Source organism: Cervus canadensis, chromosome 13 (genome assembly GCF_019320065.1).
Source record: "Cervus canadensis isolate Bull #8, Minnesota chromosome 13, ASM1932006v1, whole genome shotgun sequence".
NCBI classification, from domain to species: domain Eukaryota; kingdom Metazoa; phylum Chordata; class Mammalia; order Artiodactyla; family Cervidae; genus Cervus; species Cervus canadensis.
Genome location: NC_057398.1, coordinates 43,929,451 through 43,957,387, shown reverse-complemented (window position 1 = coordinate 43,957,387; position 27,937 = coordinate 43,929,451). Strand labels below are relative to the sequence as shown.

Genomic DNA, 27,937 nt, shown 5'->3' with positions numbered 1-27,937 from the left:
ATTTTCAAATTTTAAATATGTACCAATCAAGTTCATAAGCAACAAAATAACATAAACAGTGTTACCAAGAGGTTTGATAGAGAAGAGACTAACTCTAGTAAGCTTGGCTTTGCAGGTTCTGAACCTTTGACTCCTGGACATCATCCAAGGGTTCTCTTTCTTGATTAACTGTCACCCGGTTTCAAGCAATTCAAAGAGACAAAAAAAGAAAAAAATTGTGGTTTCAATGCAATTTTCTATCTGTTCCTACTCTTCTATCATGATCTATAACAATGACACACCTTTAATTTGAAAACATATGTTATCAATGCAAAAGACTAGAAGAGCCTGAATGTAAACAATAAAAATTCTGAAATCACCTATGACTATGGACATCTTCAACACTATATTTAAAATTAGAGTTCTTAGAGTACCTATTCAGAAGAGAAAGGAAACTGTACAAGACAAGTTAGACGACCTGAGTAATCAGTATTGGTTTTTTATACATAATTATTATTTCATTCTCTATACTTCGTTTTCTAAAATTTCTATACGGAAGATGTAACCTGGAACAGGTGAAAATAGAGCAAATAGAACATGTATTGAGTGATTACATGGTAGATAAATGACCCAGGGATCGAACCCGGGTCTCCACATTGCAGGCAGATTCTTTCCTATCTGAGCCACCAGGGAAGTCCCACATAAATGAATAAGTAAATTCTTCTCTCTACTCTAGGCCACCAACTAAATACAGACTCACTAGCTATTAGTCCACTGTTAGTCACAGTAACAGAGGAAAATTACTCCAGCCTTCTTTGAACAAACTACTGGTTCAAAACACCACGAACTCTCTTTCCCATCATTCCTTTCCCTTAAGTTTCCCAGGAATCCTAGGGCCTAAGAGGAGGCAGTTAAGCCCGCCCCCTCACGCTTCCCTGGTCATTGGCCACTGGTCCCGCCAGCTCGGTTTGAGGTTGTTGATTGGATACAAGTAGGGACCGTGGGGGTTCTGACAGCCTGTGTGGAGGCGTGGCCATAACGCCCGGAAGCTCTACCCAGGCCGCGGCGCTATGGATCGCGCGCTCCGGCTCCTCGCGCGTTCGCGTTTACTCTCGCGGAATCCAGGTTCCGCCCCCAGCCCTGGCCTTGGCCCGGGTGGCCCAGCAGTCCTCCTGCTCCGGCCTCCGAACTCCGCTCGAATGGTGAGCTCGTGCTGCCCGACCGTCCCGGCCGCCCCGCGGTGACCTTCAGGCCTCCCGCCCGCTGGCCCTAGGGTCTTGATACTGGCCCGTGTGTTGGAGCTTCGCTGCGGGCCCGGGGCGCTTCCTCGGCTGGAGGAGCGCTCGGGAGGGGCTGCAGCTGTGGGCTAGAGTCACGCCGGGCCTCCCGGACCCTGCCCCTACCGCGCTCACTTCTGCGGCGACTGCCCTTGCGAGGATGCTGAGGTGGACTGTGTGAGAAGGGGGCGGCCACGCGGTGGGACAGTGTCGGGAAGGGGCAGCTCCGCCCCTGCCCTTGGTGGGCCCGGTGGCCCGGTAGAATCCAGCCCCTCGGAGCTAGCTTCTGGGGTCGCAGCTGTGCTGCTAGTCGGTTTCCAGGCGTAGTTGGAAGGGTCTCGTGAACCTAAGAGGTTTTACTTCTGATGAAATAGGCCATTTAGTTTGTGAGACTGTTTTTCCCCACGTAACTTTTGTAAAACCCAGAAATATGAAACGGGCAGAATGTAGTAAAGTAAGTTGGAGGAAATTGCATGGGAACCTAACTATTGCTGAATCAGCACTTTTAATTGAGGCACACCCCCCCAAGGCATTAAACGTCCAGTTTCAGGTTGGATACCCCAACTTACACGAGCCCCTTTTCACTTTAGAAAGTAACCTCCGGAAATTTGGGCTTTAGTAAACATTGAATAGGTATGCTCCCATGTGTATTATCAGGAAAAGTTTGAGAGATAAATGCTAGTTTAGGAAGGCTTACTATTTTGCCGTATTCACTCTGATTTGTGATTTGAGCTTTTATTCAGAGAGATGTGACTTCAGACCCTATTCTGTTACTCAGAGTTGGGATTTTGGTCAGGTAATACTGTAATACAGTATTGTGTATATTATGTAATACATGAAAATAATTACAGATACTCAGCAATGTTTTCCCTGTGGAAATACTTTGAATTTGGGACATGGTGAGTGCTTTATTAAATGAATGCTTCCATCTAGGGGATTTCAAAGGCCCAAGACATTTTCTGGACTATACATTTTAAGATAATTTGATGACATCACTATATCTGAAACTAGAAATCAAGGATGCTTTATATTTCTGCAACTCCCTGCTCGAATAATTTTAGTGCACTTTAAAGCCTTTTAAAAAGTTATTTTTCACTTATTTAGTGTTTTGTAAAAAAGGAATGAAAGACTGAAGAACTAAATCTATCCTGCTGTCAATGTCAAAAAAAAAAAAAAGCACTATCTTGCTTTTAGTGTTGTAGTGTTCGCTAACATCAGGTGAGGGTAGACACTTTTTTCCCCATAATTCTATGTACATCTTTTGCCCTCTAATCTTCTCACCTCCAAATTCTCCAAGTTGATCTAAGTTTTTCTTGTTGCTAGTGTTAAGAAATAAACTATATTCAATACCCAGTGACAAACCATAATGTAAAAGAATATGAAAAAATATATATGTCTAACTGAGTCAGTTTGCTGTACAGAAGATTTTTAACACAATACTATAAATCAGTTATACTTCAAAAAACTTTTTACAAAAAGAACTTCAAATAACCCTAAATGCCCTAAATTACCTTTCATCTCAGTTAAGAATACAAATTCATCAGATAGGAAGATTATGTTGAATATGCCCTGTGTGTGAAACAGTCACTGTGGGCACAGAGTTTAGACTACTTGCGTGCGTGCATCCCTGCTCGGTCTTGTCCAGCTCTTTGCAACCCCATGGACGGCAGCCTGCCAGGCTCCTGTGTCTGTGGGGGTTGCCATCCCCTTTTCAAGGGATCTTCCCAACCCAGGAGTCAAACTCATTTCTCCTGCATTGGCAGGCAGATTCTTTACCACTGCGCCACCTGGGAAGACCTTAGGGACTACTAAGGCATGTTAAGTAGATAAAGCAGTTATTAATAAATAAGCAAAGAAATCATGCACAGTTAATTAAAATGTGATACTGAGGAGAAAAACAGCGAATACACACTGGAGACCTGCTATATGATACTGCCTTGGTAGCATGGTAGACAAAGAAGTTCTACATTTTTTAAAGTTACTTTATCTTCAAGATGGCCATAAAGTCTGAAAACATGGATAATATCTTATTCTATATTGCAGTACAGTATCAATAAACCATTTGTTACATATTTGTCAATATTTTAAGACTTGGTGGTCACCCTGTACTTTGGGAACTGAAAGACTTTAAAAAGTCTTTTTAGAGAAACTGGAAACCCAAACACAGTGAAATCACATTTGGGATTTTTAACCTCTTGAGATAGTCTTTCTGCTTAAGAAATGGTTTGGATTTTCTTGAATTCTGAAATATTCTTTGAAACCACCTAAGGCTGAGAATGTGAAAGCCATTTTACATTTTCTTTAAGAGATATCATGGTTTAGTTAATGGTTAGCTTGGGGATATATTATAGGCCTAAGGCCTGTACCTTTTTACTAGCCTTTAGACTCTTCAGAGGAGAAGGCAATGGCACCCCACTCCAGTACTCTTGCCTGGAAATCCCATGGACGGAGGAGCCTGGTAGGCTGCAGTCCATGGGGTTGCTAAGAGTCAGACACAACTGAGCGACTTCACTTTCACTTTTCACTTTCATGCCTTGGAGAAGGAAATGGCAACCCACTCCAGGGTTCTTGCCTGGAGAATCCCAGGGATGGGGGAGCCTGGGGCTGCCGGCAATGGGGTCGCACAGAGTCGGACACGACTGAAGCGACTTAACCAGGAGCAGCAGCAGACTCTTTAGACTCTGATAATTCTCCAAGCCATGCTTCAGCAGTATGTGAACTGGGAACTTTCAGATGTTCAAGCTGGATTTAGAAAAGGCAGAGGAACCAGAGATCAAACTGCCAACATCTGTTGGATCACAGAAAAAGCAAGAGAGTTCCAGAAAAACATCTATTTCTGCTTTATTGACTATGCAGATCACAGCAATTGTGGCAAATTCTTAAAGAGATGGGAATACCAGGCCACCTTACCTGCTTCCTGAGAAACCTGTGTGCAAGTCAAGAAGCAACAGTTAGAACCAGACGTGGAACAATGGACTAGTTCCAAATTGGGAAAGGAGTACATCAGGGCTGTATATTGTCACCCTGCTTATTTAACTGCTCTGCAGAGTACATCATGAGAAATGCTTGGCTGGATGAAGCACAAGCTGGAATTAAGGTTGCAGGGAGAAATATCAATAACTTCAGATATGCAGAAGACACCACTTTTATGCCAGAAAGCAAAGAAGAACTAAAGAGTCTGTTGATGAGGTTAAAAAGGAGAGTGAAAAAGCTGGCTTAAAACTCAACATTCAAAAACAAAGATCATGGTATCCGGTCCCATCACGTCATGGCAAATAGGTGGGGAAACAATGGAAACTGACAGTCTTTATTTTTGGAGGCTCCAAAATCACTGCAGGTTATGACTGCAGCCATGAAATTAAAAGATGCTTGCTCATTGGGAGAAAAGCTATGACAAACCTAGACAGCATATTAAGAAACAGAGACATTACTTTCCTGACAAAGGCCTGTCTAGTCAAAGCTATGGTTTTTCCAGTAGTCATATATGGATGTGAGAGTTGGACCATAAAGCTGAGTGCTGAAGAATTGATGCTTTCGAACTGTGGTGTTGGAGAAGACTCTTGAGAGTCCCTTGGATTGCAAGGAGATCCAATCCTAAAGGCAATCAGTCCAGAATATTCATTGGAAGGACTGATGCTCAAGCTGAAACTCTAATACTTTGGCCTCCTGACTCATTGGAAAAGACCCTAATGCTGGGAAAGATTGAAGGCGGGAGGAGAAGGGGATGACAGAGGATGAGATTGTTGGATGGCATCACTGACTTGATGGACATGAGTTTGAGCAAGCTCCAGGAGCTGGTGATGGACAGGGAAACCTGGCGTGCTGCAGTCCATGGGGTCACAAAGAGTCAGACATGACTGAGCAACTGAACTGAACTGAGACTCTGATTTAGATAGCATGCTCATCAATTCCAGGTTACTGAGGTTAGTGGATGGTAATAGTACTTGTTATTTCTAGGACCAAATAGCAATCACACTGCAGTGCACACTGGCCATGTTATCCTTTCATGCTTCTCCAGGAGGGGAAGCAATTGTGAATAAAGATGCATCTCCCAGGACACTGGGAAATTGCAGTTTGTGCCTGCCCTATGCCTAGCTGGTTAGACTCTTTAAACTTCTCCCAGAAATTCTGCTCTCTGAATTATGGGATATAAAGACATGATTTTTAAAAAAACACACAATTTTTTATAATAATGGATTATAAGAATTAAAAACTTATTTATATTTAATAGATGCCATCATGACCTCACTTTTTCATTAAAAGCACTGATAATTTTTTTCATTAATTTAGTTGAGCAGTCCTCCCCTTCTTGCCTAAGCCACTGGGAAGAGATAATGTAAGAAGGTTTTTCAAACTTCAGGTGGACTCATTAGTGGGTGGAGCAATCAATGTAGTGGACAGTTAACAGCATTGGTTTTTTGACTGAATAGCATAGAATAGAAAATATGAGAGCAGGATAGATTGTTTTGCAAAACTTTTGTTTCAGGCTTGTGTGTATATACATGTGTGTTTATGTATAATATAAAGGTTTTTTCTTCTATAGGTCACTGTAAAGAGCCAGGCTCTTTTCAAATTACTGCTTCGGCCCTGGGTCCCAGAGGGTGAAATTTTGTGTGCACCCTTTAGGAGTGGAGTTTCTATTTCCCACAGACCTCTGGCCAAAAGTGAGGCCTGTGACCTCCAAAGCCAAAGTTTCAAGGGGCTCTTCTCAGTGCGGGACCTCTAGGCTAGGGACCCTGACACTGGACCTGGACCTCTTTCTCCTGGGGGAGAATCTCTGCAATTGTAATTATCCTCCAGTTTGTGGGTCACCACCCCCCAGGGGAGTATAGGTCTTGACTTTACTATGTCTTCACCCCTCCTACCTATTTTGCCATGGTACCTATATATTTACAGGTGTAGAAGCTATTTTCTGCTAATTTTTCAGCTTTACTCATCAATAATTGCTCTGTAAATAATCGTAATTTTGGTGTGCCCGTGAGAGGAAATGAGCTCAGAGTCTTCCTACTCTGCCACCTTAACCACTGCTCTCCTCTGCAGACTTTTAGGCAGAAGAAAAAAATGTACCTCGTTCATCATACTCCTATATTTGTAACTAGATACAAGGATATTTTTCTTTTCATACAATTTAAAAAGTTTTATAACATACAAAGTTTTTTGTTGTTGTTGTTCCATCTTTCTAGTCCCAAGGGAAACTACAAAATTAATTTTTTCCTATTCAGAGGACTAGTTACTAAAATAAGATTACTTTGCTAGGTGTTTTTAAATCTTTTGAATCATCTGATCATGTTTATTTTATAATTAATGCAAGGTGAACATTAATTAAAATTCTGAGTATCTCTTTGAACTCTCTTTAAAATAAATATATGTAGATTCCAAATGTCTATTTTTGATTTTTTAATTAGTATAAGTTGATGTACTTGGTAGAACCTTAGGTTCTCCATAAAAGGGATTTGGGGTCATGGGTTTGTTTCCTGGGGAATGAGTTGACCTCAAGGTATAAACTCCTTAAAATCGTATGTAAGATTTTACATATATTTATGTTAATTTTTCTAGAGAGATGATCATAGCTTTCCTCATATTCTCAAAAGGTTCCAATACCCTGAAAAAGGTTAGGAACTGATCTGGCCCATGTCTCTGTAAATTACACCATTTGCTGTAATTATAGATGAGAAAAGCTGCCTTGCTGAAGATGACACAGCTACCAGGTGGTGGGCCATCTCACTGCAAAGCCTGGAATATTTCGTGTTGCACTAAGCTCTCTCTCATGCATAATATTTGTAGACAGTGGTTGAGCTTTGGTTAAATATGATAATATTAAAGTATTGTTCTTAGGTTATTTTCCAAAGTTCCTAGTAAAATAGTAGATCAAAGCTTGACCAATAATAAGCATGTTCCTGAATTGGAAAAGATTACTCTTTTGACTTCAAAGGCTTTCTTTGTATTTATCATGTGCATAGTATATGAATCCTAGAATCCATCGTTAACATCTGTATTAATTTGTGTGACTAAAATTTTCAAGAAAAAAACTGGAAGTGGGGGAGAACAATGAGAATCAAAGTGGAATTTTTTTGTCTTTGTGGTACTTAAGGATTTCTTTTCCCAGATATGATGTTTCCTGTATATTGGAAACATATATTTCCAATTATTTTGGAATTATAAATTAAATTTATATTTCTAATATTAAATAATTTCCAAGTATTTCCAATAATTTCCTGTGTATTTCCTGTATATGATGTTATTTCTCCTCATACTTGTTTTCTCTTCAAGCTGTAACAGTGTCTTATCTTTATTTTTAGGCAAGCCAAGATTCTTTTCGGATAGAATATGATACCTTTGGTGAACTCAAGGTCCCAAATGATAAGTATTATGGTGCCCAGACTGTGAGATCTACAATGAACTTTAAGATTGGAGGCATGACAGAACGCATGCCAGTAAGTGGCTTTTGTGGAAATGTTGACTTATTTTAGATGAACTAGGCATTATTCAATATTATGAGTCACCCTACCTTGTAAATATTTTACGGAATTAAAATGTAAAGTCATTTTGAGAACTAGCTTTGTGAGTAATAAAGTGTTTCTCTCTCGTTAAACTTTTTCAGGTTTAGTATGCTAGTGTTTTGAGCTATGACTTTGAGTCTTTTGGATTTTTTATTTGATAGAACTAAGTGATTTGTCTTTCATTCTTGCTTGGATCTTTTCATATTTTTACTAGAATGTTGTAGTTTGTAAACATTTTAAATTTTGATTCTTTTTAATTGATGTAAAGCTTTTAAGAAACTGATTTAAAAGTAAACTTTTTTAAAAAACTTTTTATTTTGTATTGTGGTATAGCTGCAATATATTTATATGATTAATTAAAGATGAATAAAGATTAATACATTAATATGATTAATAAAGAATGCTGTGATAGTTTCAGGTGAAGAGCAAAGGGTCTTAGCCATACACATACGTGTATCCATTCTCCCCCAAACTCCCCTCCCATCCAATTTTTCTTTAATATTATACTTTCTATCTTGGCTTCAGTTTGTAAAAAAGTGTATACTAATTCATAAAAATACTATTTGTCATGATGTCTGGCATATAACAATATATAAGTATTTGTTCAGTGATACATGAATGATTTAATGATGAGAAAACTTTATTTGTATGAAAACAAATATTTCTTACAAATATATATGAAAACCGTATTTCATTAAACCCTTACATTAGAACTAATCTTCAGTTAGACCTGATATGTACTACTAAGAAAGAAAAAGTCTGCCAGTTAAAGTTGTGTCATGTCATTGATTTTAAGATACATCTTGATTTCAGAGATGTTAAAGTATGAAAAGAATTGATGAAGTATATTACATATCCTACTGGAGCCCAACTAGAGTATGAAAAATAGTCAGCACAAGAATGCAGGATAGGCTAGTAAGCCTAGAAGTCCCCAGGCCTCATCTGGTGAGAGACTGCTACCTTTATCTTTTAAATATACTTTTTATCTAAACAATAATTTTAACTTCCATATTTTAGCTCATTACTAAGACTTCAAGACTGAATCTTGACAGGTTCATACACCTTTCCAAGAGGCAGTGGAATCTTCTTAGAAAAATATCTCTGTAATTGTCAACCCACAGCCAGTCTAATGGTGAGGGCCAGACTACATGGTTGGGAGAGAGAACGTAGCAGCTGATCCTAAATATTCTCACATAGTTCAACTCCTGCGGTTAAAAAGATCAGTCTTAACCAATATTAATTGAAGTAAGCATGGCTGATGTTTTGATTTTCCTGCTTGAACTAGCAAGATGTGTGGTTCTGGGTTGGCGTGATTGCTGCCGCCGCCGCCATACTAGAGACAGAGCAGTTGTTTGGATCTGGACAGGTGTCTGTGAAAGATGGATACATGGGTTATCAATTTTTACATATTTGGCTTCATCTGGAATAATTTTCTGAACTACGTAAAATATAAAGCAGACTCTTTGTACCTGAGGTCCTTAGGAAAACAAAACCAAAAAAAATTCACGGACTGCTAATCTGAGTAAAGAAGAATGAGACCCTTTCATCTCCAGTCATATATTTACCATTTTGTTTTAGTAGTGCACAGTGAAACTCTGTACTGTGACTTTGTTTTATTTTTATGCGTCCACAAACACTGTGGGGTCAGTCATTCCATTTTGGCAGCCAGAGTTGATTGGCATTTGGTTGTGACTTCAGCATTGGTTTGACCCACTGCAGTGTTCCTGTAGAAAATGAAATTCTCATTTGTTTTCATGTGTAATCCTATGTGCCATATATCTCCATTTCATTTGGGTAAAACACCTGTAATGTTTTAATTTTAATTTCCTGGATTTAGCAGGAAATACTCTGAAACAGATTAGTGCTACCAGCTATGCGGGAAGAGGGGGATGGTGCACCGTGGCATTCTGGTTCCTGGTCCCTCACCAACGCCCAGGCCCTACCTGTGGCCCCTCACCCCTCACATCCTCCAGCCACCGCATTTTCATTCTCTTGACGGTTCACTGTGAAGAGGCTTTTTAGTTTGACATAGTCCAGTTTATTTATTTTTGCTTTTGTTGCTTTTTCTTCTGGACTCCTCCAGAAAATCATTGCTGAGACTGATATCAAGAAGCTTGCCGCCTCTGTCTTCAAGAGTTTTCTGGTTTCATGTCTGACATTCAAGCCTTTAATCTCTTTTGAGTTCACGTCTGTGTGTGGAGTGAGATGGTGGTCCATTCTCATTCTTTTGCATGTGGCTCTCCAGCCTTCACAGCACCATTTTGCTACCTTTATTTTACTTGTTATTTTATTCTTTTCTAAAGAGAAGGAAAAATTTATTATGTAGCATGGAATCCAGTGAGGGGAAATAATGTTGTTGTTCAGTCGCTAAGTGGTGTCCAACTCTTTTGAGACCCCATGGATTGTAGCCCACCAGGCTTCTCTGTCCATGGGATTTTTCAGGTAAGAATACTGGAGTGGGCAGCCATTTCCTTCTCCAGGGGATTTCCCAAAACAAGGATTGAAGCCCCTGTATTGGCAGGTGGGTTCTTTACTACTGAGCCACCAGGGAAGCCCAAATAATGGTATGAGTGAAAGCTACTCAGTTGTGTCTGACTCTTTGTGACCCTATGGACTGTAGCCAACCAGGCTCCTCTGTCCGTGGAATTCTCCAGGCAGGAATACTGGAGTGGGTTGCCATTTCTTTCTCCAGGAAGTAATGGTGTAGGCTGGTGAAATGGTTGAGTATCGTTTGTTTTTAAATATGTGACGTAAAATCACGTGTGTTGTAATATCTTATAAAAAATAGGACAAATGGTATATTGTACAAATAGTATATTGTACATCTGTGTGAATATGTGTGTATGTGTGTGCAAGGCATACATACATATCTGTGAAAAGTCATTGTATTTGCTTTTGTTCGGTTGCCTGTACAAATACATAAATGATGGTTCTTGGTTTTTATATGCCTATGTCTAATCTTTCTCTATATCCTAAACATTTTAGTGTCATAATATTATGTAGGTTATTGTTTTCTGTACAATGTTTGTATCTGCATAAGATAGTAATCTTAAATTTTCATGCTTAAATTGCAAATTGAGATATTTTTCTGATTAAAATTTTTAGATCCCAGTTATTAAAGCATTTGGCATCTTGAAGCGAGCAGCTGCTGAAGTAAACCAGGATTATGGTCTTGATCCAAAGATTGCTAATGCAATAATGAAGGCAGCAGATGAGGTAAGAGGTGATAAGAGTGTTTACTTATTGGCATTAGATCCCTATTATCTTCCGGATAATGATAAGCTCTGGCCTGAGGAAAGGGGCGCTGAATTCTTGAGTTACTGTGTTTTAGCATAGGATGACAATGTTATTATTTGGTGAGGATATTAATATGATGCTTCAAATATATATTGTGGCAAATTTTCTGGATGATTTGATACCTTTCATTTCTAATTCTCTTTACTTTTCCTTGTAATTTATATAGTTTAAAGATAAGTTTTTGAAGAGGCACTCTCTGAGCTTATATATTTGATTTCTTGTAATTTCATTCTTCCACCAATAACATAATTTCGTGTACAATTAAAGATAAGCAGAGATAACAGTTTAAAAGCTCTAGATATAATGTTCATTGCAGTACTATTTATTATAGCAGCTGTTTAAACAAGTTAGATTGTGAAGCCATAGAAATTGAGTTTTTTAAAGAATGTCATAGAACAAAGCCTACCATATAAGAAGTGGGGAGGAAAGATTGCAAAATGCATGTATTTTATGATCCCAATTTTGTTTAGAAAAAGTGAATAGAAAACATGTTTTTCTGCATATATACTCCCATCACTTGAAGTAGAGACTAGATGCCAAAGTTCTAATCATCTTTATTTCTGAGGGTAGAACTGTGATGACTATTATACTTTTCTTAGTTCTCAGAATTTTTTACACTAATCACCTATTATTTTTATTCAGTTAGGAAAAAAGTTTTACTTTTAAATGAACCAGTTTTTTAAGGTAATAGATTTCTAATGACGCTGATTTTCTTAGCTTAAAACTAAAATCATTCCAGAAGATGAAGTTAAGTACTCACTCTCCCAGAGAACTTAAAATTAAAAAAGTAACTCAGAATACAAAAATATGACAAAAATAGAGACAAATCTAGACATGCTTATGTCTGTGCTTGGAGGTTGCTACTCATGGGACATTTGTGGGATGCAGTAGCTACTAGTGAACTCACACTGTTAAGTCACTTGTTGGTTATAATGCTGACTCTGGCTATAACATCTGTTGGATATTCCTGTTGAGTACCAACAGTAAATTTATCTAGAGACTTAACACATTTGCCAGCATTAGCAAGTGGCCCTGTCTGAATATTACAGAGGGCAGTTGGAGAAATAGAAGAAAGATATCTTTAATTCAGTTTTCATTTGGAATCAGTGAAATTTTTATACCATTCACAATAGATTATCTTTCACTTTTAAAGTAGCAGTGGTTAGACTGCAGAAGCTTCAATTTGCTGGACAACCAGGAACTATAGTAGCACGTGAAAAAGTGAGTGTTTTTAAAATAGTACTATAAACAATGCCTACAATCATTTGATTCAAACAGCTTAATGAATATAGAATTTTTCTTATTTTTTAAAACATTTTAAAACATTTTGTTCTGCAGGTAGCTGAAGGTAAATTAAATGATCATTTTCCACTCGTGGTATGGCAGACTGGATCAGGAACCCAGACAAATATGAATGTAAATGAAGTCATTAGCAATCGAGCAATTGAAATTCTGGGAGGTGAACTTGGAAGCAAGAAACCTGTACATCCCAACGATCACGTTAATAAAAGCCAGGTCAGTATACGACTTCTTCTTTTCCTTATATAAACTGAAAAGAATCCTGAGATTTTCCTTGTAAAACAGGCATTAACTTTTGACAGGGAGGATTAATTCTGCTTATATTCTTTAATGGAAAGGACTTCTTTTATGTTCTTCTTATTTATTTTGGGAATCTTGAGTCTATGTCTTGAATTTCATGAAAAGCACCTTTAGGGGAAAAAATCACTTTTAGGATACTTGAATTTAGTATATGTGTATATTTGCATTGATTTATATTTTAAAAACTCTTTCTTTTGGAATATAAACTTATTTATAAGAATTGCAAAGATATTTCAGAGTTTCTATGTACCCTTTACCCAACTAACTTTAATATTAAATATTTTACATAACCCTGGTACATTTGTCACATGAAGCAATTGAGATTGGTACAATACTCTTAAGCAGGCTTTATTAGTTTTCTATTGATGTCCTTCTACTTTTAACCAGGATCCAGTCCATGCTCCACATTGTATTGTCATCACATCCCCTTAGTCTCCTCTAATCTGAGAGTTTGTCTTTTGTCTTTGTGACTTTTGAAAGCAGTCGTCAGATATTTCATGAAATGTCCCTCAGTATAGGTTTGTCTGTTGTTTTCTCATGATTAGGCTGAGACTGTGGATTTTGGAGAAGATTGTTAAGAAATGAAGGGCTCTTCTTGCATCACATCAGGGGTACATGATAATAACACAAGTTGGTACTGGTGATGTTAACTCGAATCACTTGGTTAAGATGGTGTCTTCATTTTCCAATAGCCTATACTCCAGCTACTGCATGTAAGCTCTATTTCATACAGGGAGGAATGTCAAGAAATTTTTGGACACGTATTAAAATAACCACGAAATTAGTAGAGAACTTTGAGGCTGTGGAAACAGCCTCTTTCTCCCTAAACTTTTGCCTATTAATTTTTAACATTCATCAGAGGATCTTGCCAATAGCAATTACTGCTGTGATGTTTTAGTAGTAATTTTCTTTTCCCCCCTTTCTTTATCCATTTATTAATTGAAATTTTTCTGTAGGGAATATTTGTCTTCTCTCTCCCCTCACATTTATTTATTTATTTAATCATGTGTGTAAGCATGAATTCATTAATATTTTTTCTTAAGGTTATAATCCAGTATTTTTGTTCTTTATATTGCTACTCATATCGTTCCATAAAACCACAGCATGTTGGCTCCTGTGTCCTTTGGACATGCCACCATCCCTTTTTTTTTTTTTTAAGGCACTTATTTTTTCCACTACAAGATGCTCCAGGCTTATCATCATATATTTTATGGCAACCCACTCTAGTATTCTTGACTGGAGAATCCCATGGATGGAGGAGCCTGGTAGGCTACAGTCCACGGGGTCGCGAAGAGTCGCACCCGACTGAGTGACTTCACTTTCACTTTCACTTAACCCCCCTCAGTTCAGTTCAGTTCAGTTCAGTCGCTCAGTTGTGCCCGACTCTTCACGACCCCATGAATCGCAGCACACCAGGCCTCCCTGTCCATCACCAACTTGCGGAGTTTACTCAAACGCATGTCCATCGAGTCGGTGATGCCATCCAGCCATCTCATCCTCTGTAGTCCCCTTCTCCTCCTGCCCCCAATCCCTCCAAGCATCAGGGTCTTTTCCAGTGAGTCAACTCTTCGCATCAGGTGGCCAAAGTACTGAATTTCAGCTTCAGCATCAGTCCTTCCAAAGAACACCCAGGACTGATCACCTTTAGGATGGACTGGTTGGATCTCCTTGCAGTCCAAGGGACTCTCAAGAGTCTTCTCCAACACCACAGTTCAAAAGCATCAATTTTTCAGCACTCAGCTTTCTTCACAGCCCAACTCTCACATCCATACACGACCACTGGAAAAACCATAGCCTTGACTAGACGGACGTTTGTTGGCAAAGTAATGTCTCTGCTTTTTAATATGCTATCTAGGTTGGTCATGACTTTCCTTCCAAGGAGTAAGCGTCTTTTAATTTCATGGCTGCAGTCACCATCTGCAGTGATTTTGGAGCCCAGAAAAAGAAAGTCTGACACTGTTTCCACTGTTTCCCCATCTATCTGCCATGAGGTGATGGGACCAGATGCCATGATCTTAGTTTTCTGAATGTTAAGCTTTAAGCCAGCTTTTTTACTCTCCTCTTTCACTTTCTTCAAGAGGCTTTTTATTTCCTCTTCACTTTCTGCCATAAGGGTGGTGTCATCTGCATATCTGAGGTTATTGATATTTCTCCTGGCAATCTTGATTCCAGCTGTGCTTCTTCCAGCCCAGCGTTTCTCATGATATTCTCTGCATATAAGTTAAATAAGCAGTGTGACAATATACAGCCTTGATGTACTCCTTTTCTTATTTGGAACCAGTCTATTGTTCCATGTCCAGTTCTAACTATTGCTTCCTGACCTGCATACAGGTTTCTCAAGAGGCAGGTCAGGTGGTCTGGTATTCCCATCTCTTTCAGAATTTTCCACAGTTTATTGTGATCCACACAGTCGAAGGCTTTGGCATAGTCAATAAAGCAGAAATAGATGTTTTTCTGGAACTCTCTTGCTTTTTTGATGATCCAGCGGATGTTGGCAATTTGATCTCTGGTTCCTCTGCCTTTTCTAAAACCAGCTTGAATATCTGGAAGTTCTCAGTTCACATATTGCTGAAGCCTGGCTTGGAAAATTTTGAGCATTACCTTACTAGAGTGTGAGATGAGTGCAATTGTGTGGTAGTTTGAGCATTCTTTGGGATTGCCTTTCTTAGGGACTGGAATGAAAACTGACCTTTTCCAGTCCTGTGGCCACTGCTGAGTTTTCCAAATTTGCTGGCATATTGAGTGCAGCACTTTCACAGCATCATCTTTCAGGATTTGAAATAGCTCAACTGGAATTCCATCACCTCCACTAGCTTTGTTCGTAGTGATGCTTTCTAAGGCCCACCTGACTTCACATTCCAGGATGTCTGGCTCTAGGTGAGTGATCACACCATTGTGATTATCTGGGTCGTGAAGATCTTTTTTGTACAGTTCCTCTGTGTATTCTTGCCACCTCTTCTTAATATCTTCTGCTTCTGTTAGGTCCATGCCATTTCTGTACTTTATCGAACCCATCTTTGCGTGAAATGTTCCCTTGGTATCTCTTATTTTCTTGAAGAGAGCTCTAGTCTTTCCCATTCTGTTGTTTTCCTCTATTTCTTTGCATTGATCGCTGAGGAAGGCTTTCTTATCTCTCCTGGCTATTCTTTGGAACTCTGCATTCAAATGGGAATATCTTTCCTTTTCTCCTTTGCTTTTCGCTTCTCTTCATTTCACAGCTATTTGTAAGGCATTTTGCCTTTTTGCATTTCTTTTCCATGGGGATGGTCTGGATCCCTGTCTCCTGTACAATGTCACAAACCTCCATCCATAGTTCATCAGGCTCTCTGTCCCCCTAAGCAGTCATTTTTCCAAAGACCTTTTGGAGGATCTAATTGGGAAGTGATATTTAAAAATCAGGATCTGGATACTGAGTGTAGTTTAAAGTATAAGGAAGTTTATTTATTTTTTTCACATAAATGCTTGGTGGTAAGGATTTTGCAAACCCAGGACTTGCATTTAAATATGAGTTTATCTTTTATGTATACTGAAGTCTGAAGTCTACTTCAGAATAACCTAGTGTGTATGGTCAGGTAGAGGACTGAGGTGTAGTTAAAGATAACATCGTAATTTAAAAGTACAGGTTTACATTTGACACAAGAGCACGTCGTTTAGACTACCTGGTCAGGTCCCAGTTCTGCCAACTCTAAATACTTCGGCATGGCACATAATTTCTTTGACAGATTCTGTTCTATTTTTAAAGTGGTGACCTACCTCACAGAATTTTCCTCAAGTTTAGTGAAGGAAGAAATGTTTGTGGAAGACTGTATGTGCTATTTAACTGTAAGATGTTTTGTTACTGCTATCCTTATATCTGCTAGGTGTATTTCTTTGTGTCTTGCTGTTATTTATTAGCAGGTAGATACAGTAATATGTAATACATTCATTGTAGGTGGTCTGTGTAATACAGTCCTAAATACCTTCTACAAAGGAGATCAGGTTGCTTCTTATTTGATCCTAAGTGACTTGGCACACATAAGTATAATTGAGTACTAAATATGCCAAGTTTTGAGTAGTCACTTAGTGAGATTTTTAACTGAGACATTCAAGTTTGGTTTTTTTGCCTATGATTTAACATTTTCTGTTTCTTTTGAAAACTTTCCGACAGAGCTCAAATGATACTTTTCCCACAGCAATGCACATTGCTGCTGCAATAGAAGTTCATGAAGTGCTGCTCCCAGGACTACAGAAGCTGCATGATGCTCTCGAAGCAAAATCCAAAGAGTTTGACCAGATCATCAAAATTGGGCGTACTCATACGCAGGATGCTGTTCCACTTACTCTTGGGCAGGTATATTGAGTGTGATTAAATTTGGTTCTGTTGTGGGCTTGGTGCATATGGCCTATATATTACCCTCTAAATCACACTGGTTTAAATTGCCAAGCTTATAACAGTTAAGTTCAGCAACAGAGATGATTCTGCATTAACCTGTCAGTGATTTTTATTGGCATCCACTCAGGAGAAGAGCAGGGCATACTGGTTATGAGCCAGACATCAGTCCACTTGAGTTTAAATCTTAGATTTGCTATATGCAAGCTGTTGGACCTTAGGAAGCTTAGTTTTTCTCTGCGTCAGTTTTTCTAGCTGTAAAACAAAGAAAATAATATCTCTTTCATAAAATAGTTATGAGGTTCAAATAAGCTAATTCATGTAGAATACTTAGAACTATTTCTGACGCATTGTAAGCACATATTGGTGTTAGCTGTCATCATCTTCATCAGTATCATTATCATAATTTCTTCCTTTGTCTCTCTTATTCTAAATTAGTAAGTTCTTTAAAAATTAATTTTAAAGTGGTTAAATGTTTTGGCCACATGTAAAAGAGGTATTACTCTTTTCCAAAATACAGAAAGCATTTTTATGTTTCTTTATGATAGCTCAGAGGGTAAAGCATCTGCCTGCAATGCAGGAGACCTGGGTTTGATCCCTGGGTCAGGAAGATCCCTTGGAAAAGGAAATGGCAACCCACTCTGGTACTCTTGCCTGGAAAATCCAATGGATGTAGAAGCCTGGTAGGCTACAGTCAGTGGGATCGCAGAGTCGGAGACTACTGAGTGACTTCACTTTCACTTTCAGTGATACTTTAAAGAATATCTAATAGTACACATTGCAGAGGAAATACAAGGAACAGGTTTTGTCTCAGTAAGCTCACTCCACTTTGAGGTAGGACATACACAAATTCTATATCAAGTATCAGTAACAGTATTTTTGTAGAAATTCAGGTTAGTGTGAGAGTTTGGCTGCTGGTTATTTAGAAATACTTAATTTGTAGTTTTGTTCATCTTATAGCAAACACTGGAAAAAAACATCATTTACCTTAAGTTTATGACAGCAGGAATGAGGAAAACTGGAAATGATTAATTGAAGTACAGATGATGTGACTAAATTAAGCTTACTAAATTAAGTTGCTCCTTAAGCTGTATCTTATTTCTCTTTACATCATTGGCTCTTAGTACCACACGTAAGTTCTAAGGAGATACAGTATCTGTTTTTGAAACTTTTGAGTATCCCTCTGGTTTCTAGTTTTTTTTCCTATTTTTTGTGTATGTTACATGTAGGAAAACCATTATATGCTAAAAGTCCATTTGGGCCATGACTCAGCTTCCTATGTAAAAATCACCATTCTTTGTGACAGAAAACAACATTTTTCTGTTTATCTTACCAGAGGCATTTATACTTGCTTTTATTGAAATTGTCTTTTGAGTTTTTTTAGTGTAATTTTTTCTCCAATAAAAATATATTCCTTAAGTGAATCCACCTGGTATATATGTAAGTGATATTAGATCAGATGGAAAGAAGTTGTATCTTCTAAAAAAATGTGTGAAATCTCAGTACCAATCAAAGTATTCATGGTTTTTCAGTGTTTTTAGACAGGGGAAAGAAAAGATAGATTGAGTGTAACCATATATCCTGGCTTGCTCAGTTGAGTTCTAGTTTATGCCCTCTGTCCTTGCATAGTTCTTAATAGGGCCCTTGCTGTGTTCTAAACATGATGATTTCTGTGGTTACTTTACTTAAAATATGTAGTACTTTGGGAACCAGTGTGGCATTCATAGCAGAATTAAAATGCATCATGAAGCTACCCAGAGTCTTACTCTAGTAAGTCACTTAGCTTCTTGAGACCCTTTAAAATAACCCTCAAATTCCACGTCAGGTTTTTTAACTGAAATTGTTTGGAGGATACTTCTTTTTTTTTTCTCCCAATTATTTTTATTAGTTGGAGGCTAATTACAATATTGTAGTGGTACAGATGGATATTTCTATGTTTGCATTTTTCTTGCAGAGATTCAGTTTTTTTCTTTCTTCAAGTTATTTGAGATACACCAACAAAATAAATCATTTTCAAATAAACCAATAATTTAATCTAATAAAGTTGTTTTTTTTTTTTTTATGTTTATTTCCTGTGTTGGTTTTCTTTGTTTTCTGTTAAAAGAGTAGTCTATAAGTAGGTTGCATGTTGTTATCAGTGGCATTGCCTACCTAATGGGCTTATAAATGCCCTTTTACCCTTGTACATTGCTTGTCATATAAATTAATATTATTACCACTTGAGTAGCTTCTAATTTTGTACCTGAGATGTGTTTTTTAAAAACTTCTATTTAATGCAGTTAGAGTGACTTAACATGCCATTAGGAAATTGTATACTCTCACCTTAATTTCTTTCTTTTTTCAGGAATTTAGCGGTTATGTTCAACAAGTGAAATATGCAACAACAAGAATAAAAGCTGCCATGCCAAGAATTTATGAGCTCGCTGCTGGGGGCACTGCTGTTGGCACTGGTTTAAATACTAGAATTGGCTTTGCAGAAAAGGTTGCTGCAAAAGTGGCTGCACTCACAGGTAGGTGATAACATGGCTTACTACTCATTACCATTAGACCAGTCTGTGCTTTTCTGGGTGTTTCTGCTTTGAATTCTTACAGATTTAAAGTTAGAAATAATACTTCCCCATCAGATATCTACTTTGTGTCTGTTTTAGAAGTTGTGATATTAATCCTTGTATTTTTTAAAAGTTTTCCATCTGTAAGTTCATACAGCATGTAATTTTTAAAATCTGTTAGTGCTAACTTCATTTACTATCTGGTAGTATTCAATTATTTTCCATTTAAAGCTATTTTAGGCTTCCATGGTGGCTCAGTTGGTAAAGAACCTGCCTGCAATGTAGGAGACCTGGGTTTGATTCCTGGGTTGGGAAGATCTCCTGGAGAAGGAAGTGGCAACCCACTCCAGTAATCTTGCCTGGGAAATCCCATGGACAGAGGATCCTGGTGGGTTACAGTCCATAGGGTCACAAGAGTCACATGACTTAGCAACTAAATCACCACCAAAGCTGTTTTGAATACTCATTTTCAAAGCAGGAAGAATCAAATGATTGGTGAGAAATCATTTGAATGACAAATATGTTAGAGATTGACTGGCTTAATTTCTTTTTTCCCTATGGCATACTGTGACATTTCTTTGAATTAATGACCTTTTTGAAGGTCTCAATAATGGTAACTGTTACTAGACCTATTGTCTCCAGAAAACTCTTATTAACATGAAAATCTTAACAGAGTTAGAGCACAGATAATTCTACATTTCTTATTATTGCTTACTAGCAGAGATTTGACTTTTAATTAAATTTCAATCAGTGAGAATTGTAATATGGGGTCTAGAATATGTAGATCTTTAAAAAGTTGAACATGGGAGCGACTGAGAATGTCTAGTTCATTTTGACTTCCTAATCTCTCAGAGGAGCTAGTAGGTCCTGGCTAGAGAAGAGAATGCATGTGTGCTCAGCCGCTTCAGTTGTGTCTTTTGCGAGTCCGTGGACTCCAGCCCACCAGGCTTCTCTGTCCATGGGATTTCCCAGGCAAGAATACTGGAGTGGTTTGTCATGCCTTCCTCCAGAGGATCTTCTTGACCCAGGGATCAAATCTGCGGTTCTTACATCTCCTGCATTGGCAGGCGTGTTTTTACCACTAGCGCCACCTGAGAAGCCCAGAGAAGAGAATAGGATGCCTAAAATGGGGGGAAAATTGCACTAGGAAAGGAATTTGGAATTGAGCGGAGTGAATTTTACCTACTTTTCATCTTTACTCACGGCATCATACACATGTGTTTGCATCAGCAGAATGCTTTTTCATTTAGTATTTTATATTTCTTTCAACATTTATTGTACTTGTTTTATCTTTTAAATGTGCTAGTATCATTAGATTCCTTCTACTCCTCAGGACATCTTGAAGAAATGTAGAGAAAGCTTGAGTCTTAAGCATTTCTTTCTGAAATTGAATTTTTATTCTGTTTTTGCTTATGTTCATATACAGACAGTTTCTGTTTAACTTGCTGATATTAGAAAAATGTTTAGTTTTACCTGTTAACTCATACAGGTTATTGATTTTTTTCTTCAGGCTTACCTTTTGTCACAGCTCCAAATAAGTTTGAAGCTCTGGCTGCTCATGATGCTTTGGTTGAACTCAGTGGAGCCATGAATACTACTGCTTGCAGTCTGATGAAGATCGCAAATGATATTCGTTTTCTGGGTTCTGGTCCTCGCTCGGGACTGGGAGAACTGATTTTGCCTGAAAATGAACCAGGAAGCAGTATCATGCCAGGTAATCATGCAGCTGGCTTCCCAGGTGGCTCAGTGGTAAACAATCCACCTGCCAAGCAGGAGATGCGGGTTCGATCCCTGGGTCAGAAAGATCCCCTGGAGAAGAAAATGGCCACCCACTTCAGTATTCTTGCCTGGAAAATACCATGGATAGATGACCCTGGTGGACTGTAGCCTGTGGGGTCGCAACTAGTTTGACATGACTTGGTAACTAAACAACAATAATCATTGCATAGCTGATAAATGTTAGGGCTAGAACTTGATTAGAACCCAGGCATTCTCATCTACAAAGCATGTCTTCTTTCGTTTAACATGATCTGTAAGTAGATGGGGACATGTGTTACACACTTGTTTCAGAATATGTTTAGGGCTACCTTTGATCAGAACATCTGGGAGCATCACCAACAATATAGGATAAAACAATTTTAGTTAGTATTGTGTATTTTGATTTCCACATTAGAAAATGTGTAAATAGTTCTGTCTTTCACAATCCAAAGCAGGTAGTATTCTAGAACAGGCTGTTAAAGTGATCTTAACAGGTTGAATAAAAAGAATTATATCACATGTCTCTTATGTCATTCTTTGCTTTGCACTTTGGCCAGTTAGGTATGGGAGGCTACGCAGATACGATTGGGGACTTCCTTTATTATATGTCTTGCTTTGTCTTTCCTTCTTTTGTTTTAACTCATACTTGAAGCCATCGGTGTGTTTGATGTGGTATCTTTGGTGGTTTTCTTGAAGGAAAGGTGAACCCCACCCAGTGTGAAGCAATGACCATGGTTGCAGCCCAAGTCATGGGGAATCATGTCGCTGTTACTGTTGGAGGAAGCAATGGACATTTTGAGTTGAATGTTTTCAAGCCAATGATGGTAAGTTTTTGATTTTTAATGTCTTTGACCCAAAGCTAGTTGTCTTGGTTTTTGTCTTTCATAAAGATTTCTTAAAGTTCATTAGGTACTAAGATAATATGAGTAGCAATTGGAAGTCAAGCATATATTAATGTTAGAGGATTAATCCTGGATATTTAATTAGGTGACTTTTAGCTTAAGTTTGCTAGATGGTTTGCTTTTTATAATAGGAAGAAAAATTCTGGAAGTGGGGTATAGGTTTCTTTCTTGTTCCTAGCCACTGGGGATGCCAACTGCTAGAAGTAAGTTCTAGTTCCTCAGTTAATACAGAGGAAAGAAAGAAACTGCCTCCTTCCTGTCTCCTTCTCATACTGCTGCTTTCTTCCTCTCCACATTTAGCTGTTTTAAAGGAATGCCCACTCTCACAGCACTGCACTTTGGCTTCCACACTTGCACTTGTATTTGAATTGTTCTTGTAGCACAGTTGAGTCCAACAGACATGCCACGGCTCTTAACTGCCATCTGACCTAGGCTCGTCCCTTGAAACACTTTTGTCCTTGGTTTATTCAGTAATTTCTCTCTAGCTCTTGTCCCTTTCTCTCTCAAGGCTTTCATCGGTTTTCCTCTTCCACATGCCTTGGAAACATCGTGTCTGCTCAGTCTGTTCTTTTTCCTTCATCTTTGTGAAGATGGAGCAAAATGGCATCTTTTATCCAGTTTCCCCAACTTCCGATAATGGAACTATTATCATTTAGAGTCCTTATTTGTGTGCAGTGTTATATCTAAATATATATTAATGGCTTATTTCCAGTTTGTATCTGGTGTAAAGTCTGATTTTAATTTGATAAGAACATGCAAATGACAAATATTAAGTTTATTCATTCACTGTATTCGTTAAATATTGGTTGAGTACTAGTCTATGTCAGGCACTGTCCTAGAGCAATGAACAAAACAGATTTTTTTGCCCTTATGTAATGTGCGCAGCAGCAGCAGCAGTGTGCATTCTAGTGGAAAATAGAAGACAGACCAAAGCACATCTCATATCAAAAAGCTTTTGCTTTCAGGTCAGATTCTAAACGGTTAACACCAGCTGCCTGGCAGATATATGTGCATAACATTAAATGTCTTGCACTTTTTTTTTTAAAAGATCTATTTTGTTTTTAATAGAAAGTAAGTCGAGATAATCAGCATTTACCATATAATAAAGTCGTTAGTATCAAATTAAACCTTGGAAGTTCTGTGTCTTCTAGAGTCCACTGTTTGGAAGTTCTGTTTTTAGACCCTGGGATTTTAGACCAGAGAGATTAGGATGTGGATATATATTTATTTTAATATATGTTGGAAAGGTCACAAAAAAATGCCAAGACAAACTAATTGACTTAATACTGTTAAAATATTGTGTGCAAGATTATTTTCAAGTGACCATGGAATATTTGTATTATGAAGTGTGAAAAAACTTGCTGATCGTTAAGAACGGAGAAGCCCTGGCTTCACTGACGGCCTCACACACAGGCTGAGCTTTCTAGCCTCTGCATATTTGTTTCTTTCTTTGCTTGGGAGATTCTGTTTCCATCTGCGGCTGTTTCAGTTCTCTCCATCAAATAGATCTTCATCCACTCCTACAACTGGAATTTGTTTTTCTTCCTCTGCGTTCTTTAACATTTCATCCCTATATTTTATACCACCACACACTATCTCATGCTTTAGTTATTTGTGTTTATGCCTTTTCACCTCTTAAAAGAGCACTTCTTTGTCCTCAAATGTTTATAGTTTCTTTCATATTTTTTTGGGTTTGATTCCTTGTAGCTTGGAAGAGTGCTATATATTAATTGAACTATATTCATTTATGAACCAGCAAATACGTTATTGGACAAAGAAAAAAGCTAGGCTTAATAAAGTCTGTCTCTCTCTCAGATTAAAAATGTGTTACACTCAGCCCGACTGCTGGGAGATGCATCAGTTTCCTTCACAGAAAACTGCGTGGTGGGAATCCAGGCCAACACAGAAAGGATTAGCAAGCTGATGAATGAGTCTCTAATGTTGGTGACAGCTCTTAATCCTCACATAGGTATGTGTTTAAAGAAGAATAGTGTCATTTTGAATACACGGTTTAAAAGCTGAGAAAGTTTTAAAAGACTAAGACTACTGGATCAGTGTTAGTGAACAACAAATTTCTTTTGAACATTGTCTTAAGACATTTGGAATTGTGTTGAAAGATGCTATATGTGTATTATTTATAACCTTTATGGTGTAATATTTCTTTCAAAAACTTGATTGATTATACTTCATTTTATTTGAAATGTGGCAAGTTCAGAAGTAGAATTTAAAGCTTATTTTAATCTTAATAGAATTTAGATACTATGGGACATTAAATTCAGATACTATATGTCCTCAGTAAGATCACTTGTTGGGACTTGCTGACTAACAACACTGAATGAACTCATTTTTCTACCTTCTCTAGATGCTACTATACTTTTTTGTTGTTGTTTTATTCAACTCAGAAATGGATTAAATTTTTAAAAAAGGGTTATGTATGCATTTCTTATAAGGAAAGGGGGGAAATATTTTGTCTAAAACTGTGGCTTTTGTGTTGCAAGCCTTTTCCAGATTTATAAATATTTCATTATATAGATTCAAACTTGTTAACTTGGATTATATATCGACCATAATGATCTCTGTTAAATACAATATTTTAACTCATAGATTTTGAGGCACTCATTGCTTTATGTTTTAATGTGTTAAAAGCCTTTTCTCACCATTTCTTTACTGCTGAGCTGAAGTTATTAATGTACTCTTTGGTTTTGTACATTAGAACAAGTTATGATGCAGTCTTTTGGTGTGATATGATTACTGTTTTAAAATAGTCTTCAGTAATCCTATACTTTCAAGGCTGATTTTATATTCTTGGCTTCATGTCAAGCTATAATTGCAGTCTTATAAAGTTAGAGCTCATGACTGCTTCAGTTAGCTGTGAGCCCAATATGCTGTCTGTTTTTGGAATAGTATGAAAATTGGCATTAATACTGGATTCTTTTGAAATGATTGTACCTCAGCATTCAGCTGGACAGATGTACAGAGGAACCCAAAGGCTCATGGGAGAAATGTTTCATCATGTTTATACTCCAGAATTTGTTACTAAAATGTTTAAATTAGAGATACTCCTAAAGCAGAATGATTGATAGCTTTCTTAGAGTCAGTTTAATGTGAGGTAAAGGCCGTTCAAGGATAAGTGGGCAAAAGCACACCTGACTGGTGACAAAGCATGAGCCTTACAACTCCATCCACATCATGGGTTCTGATTGTGCTCATTATGTGTAACAGGTGATCGGTAGTCATGTTTGTGGGACTTGAATGAAAACTGAAAGGGTTAGCATGATGCATAGACTTTAATGTCATTATTAATGTTAAAGTATGGAATGTCTAATATTAACCCCAAAGGTTTAACATGAGAATTCTTTTGAAGTTAGTTTGATCAATAAATACCCATTTCAACATGTTTAGCATTCAATGTTAATTTTATATTAACTATGTCCATAATGTTTTATAGGTAGATTAATTGATACTATGCATAACATCTTATATGTGGTTGATAATCACACATGACACATAACATTTTGTAGGTGGTTAATAATTGCACATGACACATAACATTTTTAAAAAATATTTATTTATTTGGCTGCACATCTTACTTAGTGGATAATCATTGCAGACTTCTCTTTGTTCATACCCCTCTAATCTTGTTTTTTTTTTCTCCTTCCTTGGTTTCATTTTTGTTAATTTCTCTTTCTGGTTTTTTCCTTTTTAAGAAATTACATTAAATCAAGATAACCAGAATTACCCTGCTTCTATCTTTATTAATTTTAAAAGCAAATAACTTTGATGTAAACAGTAGACCTGTGATCTCTTGCTCAAGTATATGTTTGTACTGAAACTTCCCTACTTGTACTGTGTAATGTCTGAAAAGAGTGCAGAACAGAAAGAGATGTTGGAAGCTCTGAAGGTGTGTCTCTCCTCAGAGCCCTGCCTGCTCCTCCCTCATTGTGAGAGGACTCTCCTCTCTTTTCCCTCTTAGAGCCCTTTACCTTTACCACAGTTCCTGGTCATGCAGTCCTGTATTTTTCATGCTGCTGCAGCCTTGAGCTTATTAATGCTTTGTAGAAAGATAATTATTTTGGGTTAAACATACTGTTGAAACAGCACATTTATACTACCCAGATACATGTTTTTAATGTCTTGGTGCCACGTGTGTGTGTGTGTGTGTAGAGAGAGATGTCTATGTGTATATATTTTCCCCCTTATGAAAATATCTGGATTAATGAACATTTCAATTTAGGGTCACATCTTACAGAATGTTAGGTACGTGTTCTTAAGAAAAGTAAAGAAAGGTTTTATTCTGTTTAAGAAATGACAGCTATCAAGATAACCCACTGCTAAATATTTTTAAGATTAAAAAATGTTTACTTAAGAGGTTGGTAGCATCAAATAAATGATAATGATTACCTCTTGCTTTAGAAAACCCAAGTTTCACTACTAACTCCTGTGTCACCTTTTAATTTTTCTTCAGGGTATGACAAAGCCGCCAAGATTGCTAAGACTGCACACAAAAATGGATCAACCTTAAAGGCAACTGCTATTGAACTTGGCTATCTTACTGCAGAGCAGTTTGATGAGTGGGTAAAACCAAAGGACATGCTGGGTCCAAAGTGATTTAAATAAATTTATAATAAAAATGATTATGTCATATAAAATAAAAAGTGATACAGACTCCTTATATTTCTTAAACAAAAATGGATAAATGTGAAAGAAAATTGCTATTGAACTTGACTATCTCTAGCAGAGCAGTTTGGTCAGTGTATAAAACCCCAGGACATACTAGGTCCAAAGTGGATTTTAAGTGTCAAATAAAATCACTAAATTGTATAAAATCAAAAGGAAAACAGACTTGTTTTTCTTTTATCTAGTTGACATAGTTGAATCTGTGATTTTTGTGTATGGGTGTTTACCATTTCAGATGTTTTGTAAGAGGCATATGAATTTTTAGAGTTTTCATTTTTTTAGTTGGTGTTGTTTTAAACAAATGTTCCTATAGTTAAAAAAGTACCTGTGAACTCATTCCCAAGTTATGTCTTCAAACATCTTTTATTTTCTTGTAATTTGGGAGCATAAGCTGACCAAGCTTCTGCCCTCGTAAGTGAGAATGTGAGTGTATGTGTGTGTGTGCATGTGCATGCATATATATAGAATATTTATATACATACATATATATGGTAACAGGCTAGATTAACAAAATTAAGACATATACCTGTGTGCTAATTGCACAGCTACACACACACCTCCTGTTCTTATTTGAATTATCATAGAAAGACTGAAAAGACTATGAGTCAAAAACTGTAGGACATGGATTAGATTAGGAAGGACAAGGGGTGCAAGCAGGAAGTTTGGAAAGAAAGGGAGGCTGTCATGAAAGAGAGCCTTGCCCATTATCTCTCTGCAACAGCGCGAGGATTTTTCCACAGGTAGCTTTAACCTCAGGGAATTTTGAATTAGCAATTCTAGGGAGATCCAGGTTAAGTTGATTTAAGCTTGAAACTGAAGGCTTCATTTAAAATAGACCCAACCTCAATTAATGTAGGGAGTTGGAGCAATTTGGTTTTTTTTTTCCCCCCTCCTACATGTATAGAGTCTTGGGTTCAATCCCTGGGTTGGGAAGATTCCCTGGAGGAGGGCACAGCAGCCCACTTGAGTATTCTTGCCTGTAGAATTCCATGGACAGAGGAACCTGGTGGGCTACAGTCCATGGGGTCAG

The 27,937-nt window shown here is 37.6% G+C and overlaps 1 protein-coding gene across 1 annotated transcript; it reads left to right on the top strand.

The window, feature by feature from the left end:
• Window positions 1–989: 989 nt before the first annotated feature.
• Window positions 990–27,048, top strand: FH (fumarate hydratase). Its single transcript, XM_043485516.1, has 10 exons — window positions 990–1,181; window positions 7,556–7,690; window positions 10,862–10,972; window positions 12,392–12,568; window positions 16,800–16,982; window positions 19,366–19,531; window positions 21,081–21,284; window positions 22,025–22,152; window positions 24,046–24,199; window positions 26,696–27,048. Exons 1-10 carry the CDS (start codon window positions 1,050–1,052, stop codon window positions 26,836–26,838), a joined length of 1,533 nt encoding a protein of 510 aa, XP_043341451.1. The 5' UTR covers window positions 990–1,049; the 3' UTR covers window positions 26,839–27,048.
• Window positions 27,049–27,937: the final 889 nt, after the last annotated feature.